Raw genomic sequence first — 21,189 nt, forward strand, 5'->3', positions numbered from 1 at the left:
CCTCTCCAAGTCTATTTAAGTGACTTCTCAGATTAGCTCTCTGCACACGTCTGTATGTTGACAATATCTCCTTCCTATTTTCTTCACTTAGTAATACAATTCTGCCATTGATGCTATCTATTTATTTTCCTTAATTTTTTTCCCAGACCCTTCATATCTATGATCTTTAGTACTGAATATTTTCAAAGTACCATTCACATGATATCTGTAATGCCAATGATCACTTTGGTATTTACACTCAGCTATGGGGCATGTAAATCCTGCTCTCAAGATTTATGACAAGAAATCCTGCTGTCTTGGTCCAATGCATAGAAACACATTTCTAACCCAACTCTCAAATCTATATAATTCAAAATTGATTTGAACTCTGTGTAACATACTGCTACTTTGATGTTTTAGCTAATCTCTCTTATTCCAAACAAATTTCTTCACTTGACTCCCTACCATCCCAGCCTTGCTATTTCTGTTGCTCATTTCTACATTTAATTTGCCATCTTCACTAAAAATTATGCTTAATTAGTTGAAATGTTTTACTTATTCTATTATAGCTGCAAATGATGTTTTTAATATTCTGTCTATTTTCAGAAACACATGGTTGCTCTTGACAATTTGCAGAGTATTTGGTAGGTTTAGCATAGACCTACTTATCTTGAAAATATAGAACTCTTATAAGTTGGCCTGGTTGGCCAAGTGGTTAGCATACCTGCTCTCCAACCAATAGGCTGTGGGTTTGAATCTCACCATGGGCATGGATGTTTGTGATTGAGACCACTGCCCTAATTACTGGAAGCCTGAAGTAGCTTGAAAAAGTTCCATGTTTGTATCTAGAGCAGGATTTCCAGATTATGTAAAAAAATCCCTAACTGTCTACGGCAGTGCATTTCAAACTTATGGATGCCAAGGTCCCCTTTGGAAAAATGAAAATATTTCACGGCCCCCATTGGAAAAAAATCATAATATAGACATATATTATTATAATATTTATTGTATTTATAGTCAATACAATTTATATTCAAGATTATGCATTTGTAATCTTTTTTGTGTTTCTTATCAATACCTTTGAAATGAAACTTATATGAATAAGCATATATTTACTAATATTCATTAATTGCCGAAATACGCAAGAAGCAAAATTTGTGAACCAACACCAATGGGTGATTTTTTCCATTAAAATATAAAAACTAACAAAAAAGAAATAATAAATAATAAAAATTAAATATGTTTCTTTTAAGATGAAAAAAAATCTACTTAGTCTTAAAACATTTTAAATTTGTTTTCATTATTTCACGGCCCCCAGTTTGGGAAGCGCTGGTCTACGGTACAAAAATGTACTATAGGTTTACAAATAACTTTTTTGTGGGTACGTTACACTGGTCTACATTACATAAAATGCAATGTAATGTAGCCCAGTGTACTTACCAAAGTGAACATTGGGATGCACATATCAAGCAATGCAGAGATGAATAAGAGAGAAAAATTTAGAAAATTAAGTTGTGTAAAAAGCTAAATAGAAGTCTAAATATCATATAGGCCTATCAGTACATATAGCAATTTAAGTACCACTTTATGATCCCCCCCCCCCCAACAATTGGGTCATTGCTACTAGTAGTGGGGAAGAGACCATAAAATGGTAGCTCAAGATGGTCACTACATATAATAATGGATGCTTCCATATCTCACAACTCTGTCCATGCTCTTCCTCCTACACCTTAACACCTAATGACATTATGCTTCATTCCTCTTCATTTGAAAAACCTTGAAATGATCAAATTATCCAAGGTTTCACTTTGTTCTCCAGTGAGATGAGAACAACATGAATTCAAACACAGTCCTGTAACAAACATCTCATTTCACTTCTTAACTTGGATAATACCCTGATCCCCATTCAAAATCAAATTTTCTTCTCAGACAGACTAACAACTTAAATCTTTGCTGGCTTCACATCAATAGTCTCCAGTCTCCAAAAATTTTTGTGACCTCTTATACTGAAGACATTACTTCTCTGCTGTACAACACTATCTAGTGTTGTACTTTCTTAAAAATGCTGGATGCCATCCAGAAGAACGTACCAATCACTTTCTCACAGATGTTCTTGCCTTATACCTTTCCTATTGGTATTTTCTTGAACACTGTTTTGTCAAACTGGCTACCATTATTATTCTGGTTTCCACTAAGACAAGCAGCTACTGACCAATATCCACACACAGTTCAGCTTCCAAATGAACAATTCAACTTCACATCATCATCATCATCATCAAATTCCTGCCATGTACCCTCAAGGGGTGTACAGGATATGACAGTACTACATGAAAATTACATCATTACTAACTTCCTATCTACAATTTTCCTCCAAATCAGTCTGTTACTTGTCAAGACTCCAACATTATCAGATCTTATATTTCTATCGTCTAAGGCACTTTGTACCGTATCAATCCACCTATATCTTGGTCTTCCTCTGGGTCGTTTTCCTGCCAACCTGGCAGAGAACACTTGTTTTGCTAATCTTTCCACTCCCATAATTCAACTTCACCTTCTCTTTTATTTAAATGGTTAACCAATACGGCAAGTAAAACATATCAGCTATTTAGGTACAGTTTTTAGTGAAGATGACAAAATTAAATATGAAAAAAGTGCAACAAAAGAAGTAAAATTAATATGGTGGAAACATTAAAAACTAACAGGTTACAAGACAGGTTTCATACTGATTTTAATTTATAGATATGAAAGTTGGACTGAAAATAAAGTTAACTGAAGATTAGCAACTATAGAAATTATAATAGTTATGATGATAATTATGGGATTGAACAGCATAAATAACAAAATCATATTCATAATTAAGAGTTTTGTAGATTTGACAAAGTCATATAAAGTGCCAAGAGAAAAGCTGTCCAAAATACTAACCACTATGCTGGATAGTGAATGGCTAATGACCAGCAACTATCTGTATTCTTAAACTTAAAGGTAGATCAAAGCAGTTAGCAGTGCCCTTAGAAACCTGAAATGTAAGATCAGACAAAACTGGAGATATGACAAATGTAACTTTGGAACAAAGTGATCAATAAGAAGCTACTAATAACATTAACTGAATTATGCAGCACTGCCTACTGTTTCAGGAAATGATGACAATCAAGTTGGGTAAGGTCGTTTTAGTGCTCAACTATCTATATAATTATATAATAACAGTAATATATATGACAAATTTCCAGTCAGTGGTAAAATGCTTACCACTGTTTCTGAACCCATATTATGCTAAAGTATAAGCCACCTTCAAAATGCAAAGTGCTAATAAATTTCATCATCATAATTATTTTGCAGTTTGGAAGAATTCATATCACTTAAGGGGTTGACAAATCAGGTATCTAAGAAATCTACCAACAGTGTGAATTAATAAATCTTTTGTCCATTACAATTTGAATTGTTTCACTTACTCATGGTTGTGTGTAGACTGCAACATGTTTGCGCTGAAGACAGTTGTTTCAAATCCAGCAAAGTATAAGCCAGTAATAAACATCTTTTTATATTTAGTTTGTTTGTTGTTGTAATACTATTAAAATAAGTTATAAATAACATCCAACACCTAAGCTTGTTGATTAGAATAAAGCTATGTGTATTGTCTGTAAACTGCATGTAGTGAATGGCCAGTTTGCATTTTTTGAAGGTGAAAAATCCTATCATTTCTAAAACCAATGACTAGGTCATCAGTCTAAATGAATATGAACTTTTTTTAAAATAAAATCCTAACCTAAAATAGCGCACTTGTTTTTTAAAACCATTCCTCTCAACTTTTTCTGATGTTAAGTGTGATGATCTGTCATAGCAATGCAAGTAATAAGTTAAGAAAATGAACAGCATACTTACATGCAATTTTGATCCCTTTTCTTGTTTTCTTGTTTTCTGCTTCTCAGTGGATGGAATTGATTTTTGTTTTTTGTTGTCTTGCTTTTTAAAATATAATTTCTGTCTGAGTTTCTTCTTTCTTCTCTCTCGTTTTCTGTCTGTGGCTGTTTTTTCAGATATACCTTGGATGTTACCTTTCATTTTATCCTATGAAAATAAAAATACACAAATAAATAAAAATAACAATACCACTACGATTAATAATAACATAAAATAAAGCCTCTATTTTTTATTTTTTTTTTAAATTTCTTAAAGGGAATAGGTAGAGCTCTTAACATGAACTGCCTTTTGGAAATAAGTAGACAGGCATTTTCAGTCTTTAGCTGTTATCGATAACTTACTTATGTTACTGATGATTTTGAAAGCAATGAAGTGAAATTAAGAGCAACAACTGCTGCCATTTCATGATACTAATTCCTAACTTGCATCATTGTTTAAAATAAAGTTCTATGGTTAATTTTTCCGAGTTAAAACTTGAGTTTCTCGAAGAAAAACTCTGTTTGCCTGTACTAGATATATATATATATATATATATATATATATATATATATAAACTCAACTAGGGGAGAAAAAAAAGCCTCAAAAAGTTCATCTGATCGGTGACAGTAGAATCATACCTATACTAGTCTTTTTTTTTTTTTTTTTTTGGCAGCCTAGCATTAAGGAACCAGATATGTTGCTGGTTCCTTAATGGGGTTGGTGGATGCCCAACAATTAAACTAAAATAAGAGAAACAAAAAAAAATCTGTAAAAAAGGAATACAACTTTAGTAACTAGAATATTTTAACACTGAAGGTTTTCCTTTAATATTAAAATATTCTAATAACACATTACTCAATAGTTTTACTCTACCATCTAGTAACTTTAAAAGAATTATTCATCTATTCATAACAATTAAACTAGCTAAATGATGAGAATCATGATATGGGAGGAAAAAAAAAGAAAGAAAGAAAGAAAGGAGAAATGCAGAATTAGGAAAAAAGTCACACCAATAACAGAATTAGGAAAAAAGTCATTAGAATCTACCAACTAGAGTAGATGATTTGACTTTGATGTAATTCAGGTCCCAGTGGCTATACACTTCACAACCATATGCCTGGGAAAGGAGTGTCCTGGGTTCGATTCCTGTTGCTGATGCGAGGAGCTTAAAGATCTTTCTCAGACATAGCCAAGTTAGCTGGTCTTGGGCATGGACAGCAGGGTTTTTCCTCCCACAAGCAGCAAACCAGCCCCATAAACACACAGCTACAGACATAAGAAATAGTGGGAGGCATAGGGCTAATCACCTTATCCTCAGGATGGTACGACTTAGAAGGGCTAAAGATAGCTCTGTAACAGGCTATCTTTAGCTAATATTAGGCCTAATACGTAGTAGGAAGTAGGTAGTAGGATGATTCAGGTATTTTTTTAATTTTAATAGTATACGCCCATGAGGAATTTCCTGAGATTTTTAATTAGTAAATAACATAAAACAAATTTAACTCACATATATATTTTTAATAATGATGTACATTTTTCATGTAGTACTATCATATCCTATACACCCTTAAGGGTATGGTATATATATCAGAAATTTGATGATGATGATGATATATTTTTAATAGAATAAAATTATCATCCTAGTATCAAGGGCATTTTCACTTTTATATAATTTTTAACTTGAAATATAACTTTTAATTTGAAACTTATACTAAGATACCCTTAATACTAGGGTGAAAATTGTATACTATTAAAAATATATAAGTTAAATCTGTTTTATTTATTATCATGTCTTACATGTCTATACATCAAGTTATTACTGAATTTTGTCATGAATGTTTTAATTACTATAATTTAAAACGAACAATACAATCGGCATCAATATATTTTGACAAATATTTTCATGATATGTAGTAGTAAAACTGCATATTTTTAATTTTCTAAATATTTTACCTGTATTTGCATAATTCTAAATATACTTACCTTTATTTCTTCAGGAGCAAGAAGAGCAGCTTCACTAACATTGACAGGTGCAACTTCTTCCACAGTTAGAGAAGGGAGATTATTTACAATTTTCACTTCAGGTACAGGCTAATAAGAAAGACAAAATTATGTGGTGATTTACTTTATGATACCTGCCTGAAAAATATAAATGATAATGAATTAAATTTAATTAAATAATAATGAATATACTTCCTCCAATAGTATGATGCCCTCCAGGTTGAAGGATTTGGGTTTGAATCCTGTTTATAGTGCAAAAAACATTTAGTCTGTCTCATAATGGGATTTTTCCTCATGCAAATGCAAACTCACTAAAGAATGTACACACAACAGATAAAGAGCAAAAATGAGGTAAAGTTACTGTGCAGTAACAGTCCACTGGGCCTGTTAATAATGTGTAATTAATATGTTTAATAAAAGATGACCGTGAGTCAACTTAAAAGAATAATTTCTGTTATTTTGCTAAATATTTTGACATCAACTCTCACTACAAAGAACATATAGCAAATTAGTGCAAATTTTCCAGTAGAACAGCAGACTTATAGCATACTAAAAGTGCGGACCTAAGCTTTATTGCGGATACAATATTAACAATAAGTCTTAGGTATCTACAAGTTTCTACTACAAACTTGTAGGGACTCAAAATGAATAATTAGTTAAATTAGTGTAACAATGTTTGTAACAGCAAATATTTTGACATCAACTCTCACCACAAAGAACATATAGCAAATTACTGCAAATTTTCCAGTAGAACAGCAGACTTTTATAGCATACTAAAAGTGCTGACCTAAGCTTTATTGCTGATACAGTATTAACAATAAGACTTAGGTATCTACAAGTTTCTACTACAAACTTGTAGGGACTCAATGAATGATTAGTTAAAATAGCATAACAATGTTTGTAACAGCAAATTTCCTTTAGCATAAAATTAATTCTGGAAACTAGACTTTTCAGCATTTCTGTAATAATAACGGAATATTCACAACAGCAATGTTTGCTATAATGCAAATCAATTGTATCTGTCAGACACCAGTTTCCTACTCGATGGTACAACATGACAGAATTTCATTCCGGCTGGGGCATGAAATTCTGTCATTTTTCATTATTCGCAAAGCGAATAATAATAGCAAATACATGTTGGATTTTTGCTCAAGGACATGTACTGGTTATTACTAACACAATGTAACAACATAAAAATGTGCATAAATTCACATGGAGAGGCAAGGAATAAGAAAAGTCTCATTGATTATTTCATTGTTGACAGTTTAAATCCTCTTGAAATAGAAAAAGCCAACAAAAAGATGGTGGTATTAAACCTGATATCAAAATTGTAGATGTTATGTCCTCTATGTCATAACAACTACAATTTTGTAGATGTTATGACAATGTCATAACATCTACAAAATGTCAGCTCTTTGCTGACATTAACATCGAATGATGTTATACCTCTAAATAAATCTGCTACATGTCTGCAAAATTCCCTGACTAAATTGAATAACTGTTGTAATAAATTTGGTATGAAAATCAGCAATAACAAAACAAAGCCAACAAAAATAGGCAGAAACACTGAAAATATCAACTGCATCATGAATGGAGAACTTACAGAACAAATAAAACATTTCAGCTACTTAGGCACAATTTTCAGTGAAGATGGTAAATTAAATATGGAAATAGACAACAGAATCAATAAAGCCGGTATGGTAGGAAGTCAAATGAATAAATGTACAGTGGTATCTCGCTAATCCGAACTGGGTTTGGAAGAAAAAAAGTTTTATTTATTACATATTATTATTTTGTGTACTGTTAATAATTAAGATGTAGCATTCTCAGTTGCTGCCGCTTGGGAAGCCGTCGAACTTGAGGCAATTCGAAGGTCATGGAAAAGACTGTGGTTCTAGAATTTACTAAGATAACTACAGTGATACACAAAAAGAGGAAATTCAAAACTTGCATAATTTGGTTAAAAATATAATTCCAGATGTTGAAATTTCACAAACATGTGTTACGGAATGGATTACAGGTAGAACCGAAAGTGAATTCAAAATCAAATCAGATGCTGAAATTATAAATATAAATGACACTACAGAATGAATTAGAAGAAGATGCTGACGATAAACAACCACAAGAAAAAAAAAAGTAAAAGATGAAGAGGCAGTTGACAATTTTAATATGTGTATAGAACAGGCTTAGCAGAATGATACGCCATTCCACAAAATTTTATTGCTAATGCAACTCTGAGAAGAAGCATTCGAAAAACGTTTAGCTTCCAAGGAGCAAAAGAAAATCAGTGACTTTTTTACAAAGAAATAAAACTTTTTTTTTGTGTTGTGTACAAGAAAGTGCTATTTTTTAAGCAAATTAAGTTATGTACTGAACTATGCAATTTTATTAAATCAGAATCCTCAACAATACAGGTACATACAAACTAAATTTTTAATGAATTAAACTTGTGTACTGTATTATTTTTTAAGTTTTACATTACAGTACAGTAGCTTTTTTCTATCATGTACTTCATTTATTTACAGAATTAAATTGATGTACCATTAGAATCTGATTATTTTTGTCTTAAACGCTAGTTATTGTTGTCTCTTGGGGGAAAATTCATTAATCCAAACATTTCGCTAATCTGAACGAGCACAGTTTTTATTAGTTCGGATTAGCGAGATACCACTGTATATGGAATAAGAGAGAAATTAGCTGTATACAAGACAGTGTTCAAATCAGTTTTAACTTATGGATCTGAGAGTTTTGATCTGTGCAAACTTCTGTTTTGGTGCCCAGTCTTATTATTATTATCATCAGAGACCTCTAGGGATCAAGGACTCAGTGAAACCATCCATTACCCATGCTATTATGCATTATCTTTAAATCATTCACGCTAGATGCAATCACCACTTAAACAAGCAAGCTGTCGCACACTCACTACTCTGTAAGAGAAAAATCTAGCTCTCACCTCTCTATTTTTCAGACTGCACATAAACTTCCACAGATGCCTTCTTGTCAAATCCCCACTTTCCATATAATGAAAAATTCCATCAACAAGTATCCTATTACAACCATTAAGAAGTTTATAAACTTCCATCATATCGCCATTCTTTCTCCTGTTTATCCATGTATACTTCTCAATTTGTCTTCATAAATCTACATTCCATAATTCCACATCATCTTTATTAACTCTTCTTTACACCCTCTCCACAGCTTCTTCATTCCCTTGGAAACGAGGACCAAATCAGCATACAGTGGTTCAGGCGTGTGAGTGTACAATCATATTAATGACTTTGTAAAGAGGAAAATGACATATTATAATTACTGCTATTTTGCCTGCTTCAATGACATCCTTATTATTGTTATTACATTAACTATCCTGGAGTCAAAAACTCATCAAGAGAGGAGGGGGGAGGGTTTACCATTAACAATTAAATACATTATAAAAAAAAGTATACGTCTTATTACATTACATTATTTAAGAAGCATACATACATATATATATTACAAAAGTCCACAAACTTATTACAAAAATCTCTCCTGACTGCAACATATCTATCACACTGAGCTTAACACGTTCGCTGCCATGCTCCTCAGACATAGTTTGTTACTGCACACCGAGCACTTTCACTTCTACAAGGTCAGTACGAATTATCTTGTAGCTGGCTTTATCAGACAGAATTTGTTTCATCCATCAACTACAAATAATCTCGTAACACCCACCACCTATATCTTACATGTGCTGACGACTGTGTAACTTGAGATCAGAGTCAGTGACATTCAGCATAGTAAGGTTTATTGCATCTAGTCTTACAATTATTTAAAATTATCTAAATAAAAACCTTCAATTATGCCATGGCCAGTAAAAGAAAGCTTACTGATGAAGAATTAGAAGCTTATGCTAATATGAGCGATGATGAATGGAATGATTTGGTTCCAATTCCGAAGATGATTATAATCCTACAGACGACTCCAGCGATGACTCAGATGATGATATATCATATATAAATATATGTATACTTGGAAAAAACTTCAAAAAATTGTTTTATTTGCATTAATAAATACACAGCTTATGCAACAATACCTCTTATAATATACTATACTTTTGCTGAAATTATTTTCCTTCTACCAAGCCCACAGACGTGCTCTCCACTTTATTCACAGGCCAAGGATCCAAATTAACGTGCTTATACTATGGGTTAACTCATGCTTGGCATAGGAGGTCGTAATTGACATACAAGTATATTCGTAGTAGTTGGCTTGTGAGGCTCATATACCAACTAAGAGTATACTTGTAGTTGGCAGGGAATGTGTTAAAATGATTCATACTTCCTAGTCAGACAATGCATTTCATTCACCCACCACTCTGCTATGCAATTTCCAAGGATGGGCTCCAGTTCTTGCCCCTTCCTTATTTTCCACTATCTAAAAAATCTCTTTTGTATCCATCTGGAAAATACCTCTCAACAGCTTAAACAACTCAATCATATCATCCTTTGCACCTTCTATCAGCCAAAATCTGCAGATTATGTGACTTCAATCTATCCTAATAGTTGACATTCCACAGTCCTGAAATAATTTTTGTCAACTACCTTTGCACCCTCTCCAAAGTGTCTTCATCTCCTCCAAACTTGAGTGACCGAATATGGCCGAATCAGAGCCTGATACAATTGAATCACTGCTGATTAATATTCATTTTAATATTGCAGCAATCTTCTTTACTATCTTTGCAACAAGACCTTTAAAGTTCAATCAACCATAACACCAAGATCACACTTCCTCAACTTTCTCCAACATCTGCAGATTCAAAATTCAAAACCTTACATTTAGCCATGTTAAACTGATATGTCCCATTCATTTACTCATGTTTCCAGCTGATGCAGATCCTCCTGAAGCACTTCCGCATCAGCACTACGGTCAATAACCTGTCCCATTTTCTTATCATTTGCAAACAACTGAACTCCCTGAATTCTAGTGACAATATCATTGATATAAATAAAGGTTGAAAGGTAGTGGTTCCATCACAGAGCCCTGTGGAACCCACTGCTAACTTTTCTTTTCCCTGATATTGCACTAAATGCTTGTTCCAGTATATAATTAACATCTGAGATGTATTTGCAATCTTTGATATATATATATATATATATTAGGATAACCAAGTTATTTTATAAATAAACTTGGTTATTTTAGCTCCTAATCCCAAGTATGCAAACAATTAAGTTTGCGCCTGAAACAAAGTTCAAGTCTAAAGATGGTACAACACCAGGGCAACATATTGTAAAGGTGGGTAAAGCTCTGATCACCCATAATGTAAAGCACATCTCACTAGAAGATGTATACTGCAATGCATTATGGGTGGAATCACTACCCAGACCGGTTTCAACCTTTTTTGAGGTCTCCTCAGTGAGTAGCTAGACCCTAAATACCGAGGTTATGGTAATACGGAGCCTTATCAACTTTACCTATAGAAGTTGAAACAAGGTGTTTTTATTTTTAATAAAAATCTCTGGAGGAGATATAGCTGTAAGAAATTTTTTAACTTGGGGATATTGTATATTAGGATAACCAAGTTATTTTATAAACTTGGTTATTTTAACTCCTAATCCCAAGTATGCAAACAATTAAGTTTGCACCTGAAACAAAGTTCAAGTCTAAAGATGGTACAACACACCAGGGCAACATATTGTAAAGGTGGGTAAAGCTCTGATCACTATTCTTCTTATTATTATTAGTAGTAGTATATCAGAGCTTTACCCACCTTTTATCATAAGTTTATAAAATAACTTGGTTATCCTAATATACAATATCCCCAAGTTAAAAAATTTCTTACATCTATATATATATATATACAAGGGTTGTTTGACGAGGGAAGTTTGGGTAAAAAAATAAGTTACACACATTTTTTGGAAAAAATCATCTTTATTTCTCAACATAGTCTCCATCCAGGTCTTCACATTTGGTCCAGTGAGTTTCCAATTTTTTCATTCCATCTAAAAAAAGTAGGATTTGTCAAATTGTGCAAAATAGTCATTGACAGCCTTCATGACATCCTTATTCGAAGAACTTTTTTCCCACCGAGCCAAATTTTTAAGTTTGGCAACAAGAAGAAGTCACACGGGACCAAGTCTGGAGAATATGGTTGATGTGGAACCAATTTGAACCTCAATTCATGCAATTTTGCCAATGTGATGGCTGATGAAAGAACACTTTTTTTGTGCACCAATCTTGGGCGTTTTTTCTTCAGTTCTTCTTTTAAACAGTCCAACAACAATGCACAACAGACTCCTGCTATTGTCTTGCCCTTTTCCAAATAGTCAATCATGATAATTCTTTGGGAATCCCAAAAAATACTGGCCATCACCTTCCCAGCTAACACAAAACGGTCTTTGATTTTTTCGGTGCTCTTTCACTGGGCATTTTCCACTGTTTTGACTGCTGCTTGAACTCAGGTGTGTAGTGGTGGATCCAAGTTTTCGTCTACAGTCATGAATCGATGCAAAATATCTTGCAAATCGCAATTAAACTTGCCAAATACTGCATTGAAATGTCTTTTCACATGCATTTTTGATTGACAGTCAACAATCGCAGCACCCATCACGCACACAGCCTTTTATCATGCAGGATATTATAGACCTGTTCGGTTGAGATGCCTACAGTTGCAATCTCACTTGGCGGTCTTCCATAACGATACCATGGATTTTGTCAATCATCGTCAATAAAATGAAGGAGCGAGTGCTGTATGGGGATTCGCTATTAAGAGGCGTAATAATTGAGAGTTTAACGAAGTCGTACCAGCCGGGTGCGAACATAAAGGACGTCAGCGAATCTATTCGACTGCAAAAACAGAGGGTGAAAGAGATGATAATAGTGGCAGGAACGAATGATTTGAAAGAGGACAAAATGGAAATGATAGAGGATGTGAGGGAGTTGTTTGAGGTAGCAAAAGAGAAGAGTGAGAGAGTTAGGATGGTGAGTATCTTACCGCGGTATGACAGCGAAGTGTTTAGAAGGAGGGCCATAATTGCCAATGACTTTATGCGTGGGTTATGCATGGAGAGTGGTGTGGAATTTGTGGATGTATGGAATGAGTTCGATGGGCGAAAGGACTTATATAAGATGGATGGGTTACATTTGAATGGAGTTGGTGTACGGAGACTTGAAAGAGTGTTGATGAATGATGTGGAAGTGGATGTACAGACTCAGGGAAACTAGATTTATTAAGAGGGGGGGGGAGTAGATATGCAGACTTTAGGGGGGGCAGTTAAGTGTATGAATGAGTATATTACGCCCGGGCGAGTACGACGGACAACAAATCAGAATGGGATAATTAGTATAAGGAATCAAAGTAGGGATGGGACAAATGGGCTTCTGCGATTCATGTACACTAATGCCAGGAGTATTAGGAACAAGAAGGAAGAGTTTTTGGCCATGGTTGGCACTTCCAGGCCACAGGTTGTCGGTATTAGTGAAACATGGCTGACAGAAGATGATAAAGCTAGTGGGATTGAATGCGATGGGTATAGCGTGTTCAGGAGTGACAGGGTGAATAAAAAGGGGGGAGGAGTGTTATTGATGATAGCTGATGAGCTTCAGCCAAGGAGTATTGAAGTTGAACTGCAGGATGGGGAAAAAAGCACATTTGAGGCTGTTTGGTGTGAGATACAATCTAGCAGAACAAAATATACAATTGGGTGCTGCTATAGACCGGGTGATGGAGTGGATGGTGGGAATAGTATGCATAAGCAAATAGAAGAAATGAATGGAAGGAGGGTAATTATTATGGGTGATTTCAATTATGGTAACATTGACTGGAAAGAGGAGAGGGCACATGGGAGGAAGGAATTGGATTTTATGCAGTTATTAAGGGACAACTATCTACGGCAACATGTATTGGAAAATACCAGGGGGCAGAGTGCTGGACCTAGTAATTGCAACTGAGAATGTAGCTGTAACGAACATGACCATGTTGCCACCAATTGGTGAGAGTGACCATAAGGTCATGACTTGGGAGGTGGCTAAAGGAGTCGAATTTACAATTAAGACAGGGTATATGTGGAATTACCGGGCTGGTAAGTATGACAAGCTTAGGTGTGTGCTTGGCTCAATGCCATGGCATGTAAAACTGCAAGGGCTGGATGTTGATGGTGCATGGGAGGTGGTTAAGAACTGTTTGCAGGAGGCAATGGTTGACTGTATACCAAGAGTCCGAATAATAAATCAGGTAGGGGTTAAATGGATGAATAACACTATTAAGCTTGAGCTGCAAAAAAAGAAACAATTGTGGAGGGAATTTAAGGAGAAGGGTGACCATCAGGTGCATGAACAGTATAAAGCTCAGGCCAGGATGGTAACAAGGGTGGTAAGAAAAGCAAAAGCAGATTACGAAAGGAAATTGGCCATGCAGGCTAAAGAGAATCCCAAACAGTTTTTTCAATATGTTGCAAGTAAAAGGAAAAATTCTCATGGTAGAATGATCTTAAAAAATGCTGAGGGTAGGGAGGTAACTGAATCAGTCGATGTTGTGGAATTACTGAGCGAGCACTTTGCAAGAGTATATCATCCAGGTGGTGGCTTTGCGGAAATGGAGGAACCAACAGCTTATACTGGAATTGTGATGAATGAGGTAGAGGTAACTAGTCTATTACAGAACCTCAATGTCAATACATCTGTGGGATTGGATGGTATACCAGCTCGTGTCGTACGTGAAGCAGCCAAAGAATTGTCAGTGCCCTTGACCATTATGTTTAATTTGAGCCTCAGGACTGGGTCAGTCCCAAGGGGGTGGAAAGAGGGGAAAATAGTTCCACTGCACAAAGGTGGTTCCAAGGCTGCTGTTGAAAATTACCGGCCAATCAGCATAACAGGAATCATTATCAAGGTCTTAGAGAAAATAGTCAAGAGGAAAATACAAGATTGGATAGAAGAAAATGGGATACTGTATCGGGGACAGCATGGTTTTGTGAAGGGTAGGTCATGTTTCAGTAACTTGCTCACGTATTATAACACAGTGACGGCTGAACTGGATAAGGGTAATGGGTTTACAGTGATTCTGCTGGACCTTGCTAAGGCCTTTGACAGGATACCACATGGAATTCTAATCAGTAAATTGCAGCATATGGGAATGGACATAGGGTTGGTGAGATGGATAGGAGGGTGGTTGACGGAGAGATATCAGAGAGTGGTTTACTCAGGAGTAGAGTCCACAAGACGGCCTGTGACTAGTGGTGTACCACAAGGATCTGTTCTTGGACCACTGCTGTTTAATTTGTTCATAAATGATATAGGAAAGGATCTGAGAGGAACAGTTCATTTGTTTGCGGATGATGCGAAGTTGGGTAGGGCAATAGTGAATGCAGATGACTTCAAAATTTTGCAGGATGATTTGGATAGATTGGAGGTCTGGGCTAGGGAGAATGGATGTCAATTTAATGTGGCAAAATGTAAGGTTATGCATTTTGGGGTGAAAAGATGGGAGGCAGTTTACTGCATTGGTGGAACCGTGCTCCAGGAAATTGATGAGGCACAAGATTTAGGAGTGTTGGTGGATAAGGAATTGAAATTTAGGGGACACATTGCAAAAGTGGCCAAATCAGCTCATCAAATCACTTGGTTGCTGAAGAATACGTTGACAAGCAGAGACAAGCAGGTTATTGTTCCTCTGTATCGAGCCTTGATAAGACCTCATCTCGACTACTGTGCTCAGATTTGGTCACCTAGGTTTCTTCTTGATGGGGAGGAGGTGGAGAGGATCCAGAGGCGAGTGACCAAGATGATAGCAGGTCTGTGGAATGAACCGTATGAGAACAGGTTGAGGATTTGTGGGTTGCAAAAATTGGTTGATAGGCGGAGGAGGGGAGATATGATTGAGACATTCAAATTACTGAAGGGTTTCTATAAAATTAATTCAGAAGATATTTTTGAGAACAGGGCTGGTTGTGGGAGGGCTAGGGGACATCCATGGAAACTGGGCAAAAGTGTGGTTAGTAAAGGTGTTAGAGCTGGGTTCTTTACTTTTAGAGTAGTGAATGAGTGGAATGCGCTCCCTGAGTCTGTGGTGGATGCTGTGACAGTGAATGAGTTTAAGGCGAGGTATGATAGATACTGTATGAATGTCAAATAGTTGTGATGAAAATGATTTGGGGCCTCCCTCGATGAGTCTAATGACTCCCTGGAGTTGCCCGTAATAATAATAATAATAATAATAATAATAATTTCCTTCATAGTAACCTCAGTCGGGCATTCGGATCACACTTTATTTTCGATGGACTCCTATAAATAATTTTGGCTCCTAATGCCAATTCGATTCAAGTGTAGGCAGTTCCTGTTATACAAGTCTATACCATCAAACTCACTCCCCACACATCCATTTTTTCCACTTACCTTCATACTTATACTTTATATTACTTACCTTTATACTGTCATATCTTGCTAGCAAATCAACAATTTCTACTCTCTCTCACTTCTTCTAACAGTCATTTCACATCCTCTCTCATACAACATGTCACTACTTAAATCATTAGTTCCAACAAGAACTACCATCCCTTTTACTTTTCTTTTCTATTATATTTGCCACAACTTTAATTTTTGCTTCTTGGAAGTTCAAAGTAGTGACTTCATCGGCAAGCGCACAATTCATGACTGAATTGCAGCACCATATTACTTCCCCTCCCCCTTATATTTTAATATAATTCTTACCAACTTCAGTGCTTTTCTGTATCTTCTTTTTCTGATTTTCATATCCTGTCTCAGTTTATTTAAATATTTCTACATTTTTCAAATCTCTGGTCAATTTTTTAATAATTTCTTTTAATTCAGGTATGTCAAACACCAAATTATCCTCAATTATATTATCAACATTATTTACAAAACATTTCTACTCTCTCTGTCTTTATTTAGTTTATAGAAATTAACTAATTTTAATATATATCAACAAAACATGGATATTTGTAAAGCTTTTCCACATTAGAATTTCAAAATATCTTATTTTAAAACATGAAAATCAACATGAAATTCTTATTACTTGCATTCAGACATTATTAGCTATTACAGTTCCATACAATTTCAATAATAAAAGCACGTAAAAAAAGCCAACGACTACTAAAACAACAACAACAAAAAAAAAAAAAACATAATAGAACTTCTTCATTCAAGATTATAGATTTATTAATTTAAATCAAATCAGACATATCTGGAAGATCAGGATGATGGTGATATTTAGTGCAGAATTTAAAATAAAGCCAAAATATAATGTAAAAATGGAAAACTTGTGGAAGGTAAAAATTAAATATATGAGCAAGGAGGTATTAAAAACTATAAATAAAACAAAGAGATTATGATTTAATAAAAATGTGAGCTCAAAAACTAGTTAGAAATAAATACGAAATGTTATATTCAGGCAATGACAAACAAGGAGTAGCCATAGTATTCAACACAAAATACGAGGCTAATATTCTTGAATGTGCAGGCAGTCTCAAATAGAGTGATGTGGGCAAATATAAGAATGGGGAATTGGACAATGAGACTTATTTGTGCCTATGATCCTACAGAAGGTTCTACTAAAGTAGAAGTGGAGGAATTTTTTGATGCTTTAGAAAAAGCAACTGACACAATGAAAAAGGAAAGGTTGGTCCTTGTTGGAGATCTAAATAGCAGATTAAGAAATGATTGTCAGACATACAAAAATATTTTGGTAAAATTTGGAGAAAAGAGCAAAGCTAATAATAATGGCAAATACCTGTTGGATTTCTGCTCACGACATGGACTGGTTATTACTAACACCATGTTCCAACATAAAAATGTGCACAAATTCACATGGAGAGAAGAGGCAAGGAATAAGAAAAGTCTCATTGACTATGTTATTGTTGATAGTGATGTTTTCTCCCTGGTGCAGTACACCAGAGTGTACAGAGGATTTGAAATTGGAAGTAATCACTATTTAGTCTTGAGCAGGATTAAAAGGAGTTTGAGATGATGAAAGTGACATGGAAACGGAAGAAAAAGATATCCTTGAAGTATGGAGTAATTATTTTGATAAACTGCTAAATGAAACAAGCAGTGATGACAGCACAGTGGTAAAAAAAAAAAAAACACTGACCAGACATGCAGTCAGGAATACATATCCATACTTGAAGTAGAAAAAGCCATCAAAGGCTTGAAAAGTAGAAAGGCAGCAGGAGTAGATGATATTCAACCAGAAATGCTAAAGTATGGTGGAATAAAAGTCTTACAATGGCTGCACTGCATAGTTCAGAAAGCCTGGACAGAGGGATGAATTCCCAATGATTGGAGTAGAGCTCTAATAGACCTTTATATAAAAAGGGAAATAAAACTGAATGTGAGAATTACAGAGATATTTCCCTACTGAGTGTTCTGGCAAGATCTATGCAAGTATACTTGAGAAATGGTTGACAAGAATTGTGGAAGAAAAGCTTGGTGAAGAACAAGCTGAAGTCAGGCAAAATAGACACTGTCAGGATCAAATCTTGACTTTACGACAAATAGTTGAGAAAGCATGGGAATATAACAAAGATCTGTATTTAAGTTTTGTCAATCTGGAAAAGGCATATGACAAGGTGCCAAGAGAGAAGCTATTCAATACGCTACAGTTATATGGTGTCAATGGGAAATTATCACAAGCAATACTTAGTCTTTATTTGAGTTGTAAGTCAGCAGTCAGAATTGAAGTACAGGAAGATGGTTTAATGTTAAATCTGGTGTGAGACAAGGATGTACATTATCCCCTCTGTTATTCATTAACTATATGGATCACATTATTAAGGAGAGTGGAATTAAACATGATACCAGAATTGGAGATGCTAATGTCAGCTCTTTGCTTTATGCGGACGATGTTATACTTCTAAATAAATCTTCTACAAGTCTGCAAGATTCCTTGACTAAATTGAATAACTGTTGTAATAGATATGGTATGAAGGTCAGCATTAAAAAGACAAAGACAATGAAAATAGACAGAAACATTGAAAATATCAACTGCATTGTGAATGGAGAACTTATAGAACAAGTAAAACATTTCAGCTACTTAGACACGATTTTTAGTGAAGATGGTAAATTAAATGTGGAAATAGACAACAGAATCAACAAAGCTGGTATGGTAGGCAGTCAATTGAATAAATTCATATGGAATAAGAGAGAAATTAGTCAGAACACTAAATTAGCTGTATACAAGACAGTGTTCAAACCAGTTTTAACTTATGGATCTGAGAGCTGGGTCAGAAGTAAAACACTTGACCAAGACTAGAGGCCACAGATATGAGAGTCCTCAGAAAGATTATAGGCATGAACAGATGGCATCAATGGCAATATCATATTAAAAACGAGGATATTAGGAAAGAACTTGCCATTGTCAGCATCCAGGAATGTGTTAGCAGAGCTAATCTCAGGTGGTATGGTCACTTAAACAGAATGGGAGATGAGATTAGCAAAACAAGTGTTCTCTGCCAGGTATTATTGGCATAGGGGTTGATATCATCTTTTTATGCCAATAACCCTTAAGTTATTGGCATAAAAAGATGATATCAATCAATTTAGCAGGTCCACGTGGTTAGCCTGGTGGCTATGCACTTCACAACCATATGCCTGGGGAAGGAGTGTCCTAGGCTCGAATCCCATCGACGACGTGAGGAACTTAAGGATCTTTCTCAGCCATAGCCAAGTTAGCCGGTCTTGGGCGTGGACAGCAGGGTTTTTTCTCCAGTTTATCTGGGATTTTTCATCCTGTAAACAGGCAACCAGCCCCGTGAACACATGCTGCTACAGTCAAAAATTACATTTCTCCCTCAGCAGCAGGCTTGGCGACAGGCCCGGCTGGGGGTTGTACTAACAAACATCGTATCTACGTAACACGTGGACCCTGCAATGGAAGCGGGAAAAACACACAGAGGAAGAAGAAGATCAATAAATTTAGCAGACAATTTCTTGGTTGAAAGTAGTGGCTGAGGATGAGTATTTGTATGAACTGGCTTAATATAACAAATTTTTTAATATAATAAGAATTATAAGATAAATTCAAGCAATTTCCAATATTTGTCAATTTGTAGTACATATACTTTAGTATTAATATAGTGATTTGATCTAATCAAGATCATATTTATGAAGCTCATATATTGGGTTGGCAAATAAGTTCATTCGGTTTTTCAGAGTGGAATGAAACACATTTTATTTAATATATACAACACATACTAGTCAGTTATATATTGACTCTCTTTATCAATGACCTCTTGCCATCTGTCCACCAACTTCATTATGCCGTGTTCACAAAACTCCTGAGGTTTACTGGCAAAAAACTATTCCAAGTGCCTTTTGACAACCTCCTCATTAGCGAAGGTTTTCCCGTTCAGAAAATTCTGCAACAATCGAAATAAGTGGTAATCAGAAGGTGCCAGGTCTGATGAATATGGAGGATGTGGCAAACTATCCCAGCCAAGAAGAAACAATTTACTTCGTGATGTTAACGATGTGTGGGGTCTGGCATTGTCATGGTGAAAGACAATTCCTTTCTGATTTGCCAATGCAGGACGTTTTGTGCTAATTGCATGGGCCAGTTGCATTACTGTGAGCAATAGACAGTCGAATCAATCTTTCTGCCTGACGGTAACACCTTGTAGTGGACAACACCTTTACAATCCCACAAGAGAGCATGATCTTCAAGCTTGGGTGCAATTCCGCTTTTGAGGTTGTTTGCGGCAGTTTGCTCTTGTGTCCCCATGATCTTTTACGTACCACGTTATCGTACACGACCCATTTTTCATCTCCCATAATCATCAGCTTCAAAAATAGGTCATTTTCTTGGTGACATCACAGATGGATATGTGAGCAGCTATACTGGCCTCAGTCAATTCATGCAGCACCCAAACAAAGAGTTTTGAAACATATCCCAGCTTGTGCAAATGGTTTTCAAAGCTTGTATGGGATATGTTCAGTACTGCAGCAATCTCCTGCACTGTTTGTGACAGATTTTTGTCGACGATATCCTTCACAACACTCGAATCAACCTCGGTTGGGCGACCGGTGCATCACTGACGTCAAAATCTCCAGAACAGAATTTGGCAAACCACTTTTGGCATGTACGTTCTGTTAAGGCATCACCCCATATATGCTGCATATTTTTTTATGGGCCTCTGCAGCTCGTTTGCCTTTTTTGAAGTAAAAGAGCAAAATATGTCAGTAACGTACATTATTTCCTTCCATTTCTAAAAATATGTTACACACAAGCAACTGAAGTAGGGCGAACGAAAATTCACTGAAAGGTTATGTGAAATGTCGCCTTTCAACAAGGGTTGCGCAGTAGTGCAACAATAGCGACAGGCGAAG

General features: G+C 35.4%; 1 protein-coding gene across 1 annotated transcript in view; it reads right to left on the reverse strand.

Moving 5' to 3' along the window:
• The window catches only part of LOC150099817 (U3 small nucleolar ribonucleoprotein MPP10-like), a 114,075-nt gene that overhangs the window by 4,960 nt on the left and 87,926 nt on the right, over positions 1-21,189 (reverse strand). The window contains exons 9-10 of the mRNA XM_090403678.1: positions 5,860-5,967; positions 3,859-4,044 (exon numbers count right to left, since the gene is read on the reverse strand). Of these exons, the coding sequence (XP_090259804.1) occupies positions 3,859-4,044; positions 5,860-5,967 (294 nt within the window). The remainder of the gene's footprint in view (positions 1-3,858; positions 4,045-5,859; positions 5,968-21,189) is intronic.

The sequence above is a fragment of the Typopeltis vanoorti genome, chromosome 14 (assembly GCF_054136105.1).
Source record: "Typopeltis vanoorti isolate ZY-2024b chromosome 14, IOZ_Tvanoo_1.0, whole genome shotgun sequence".
NCBI classification, from domain to species: Eukaryota; Metazoa; Arthropoda; class Arachnida; order Uropygi; family Thelyphonidae; genus Typopeltis; species Typopeltis vanoorti.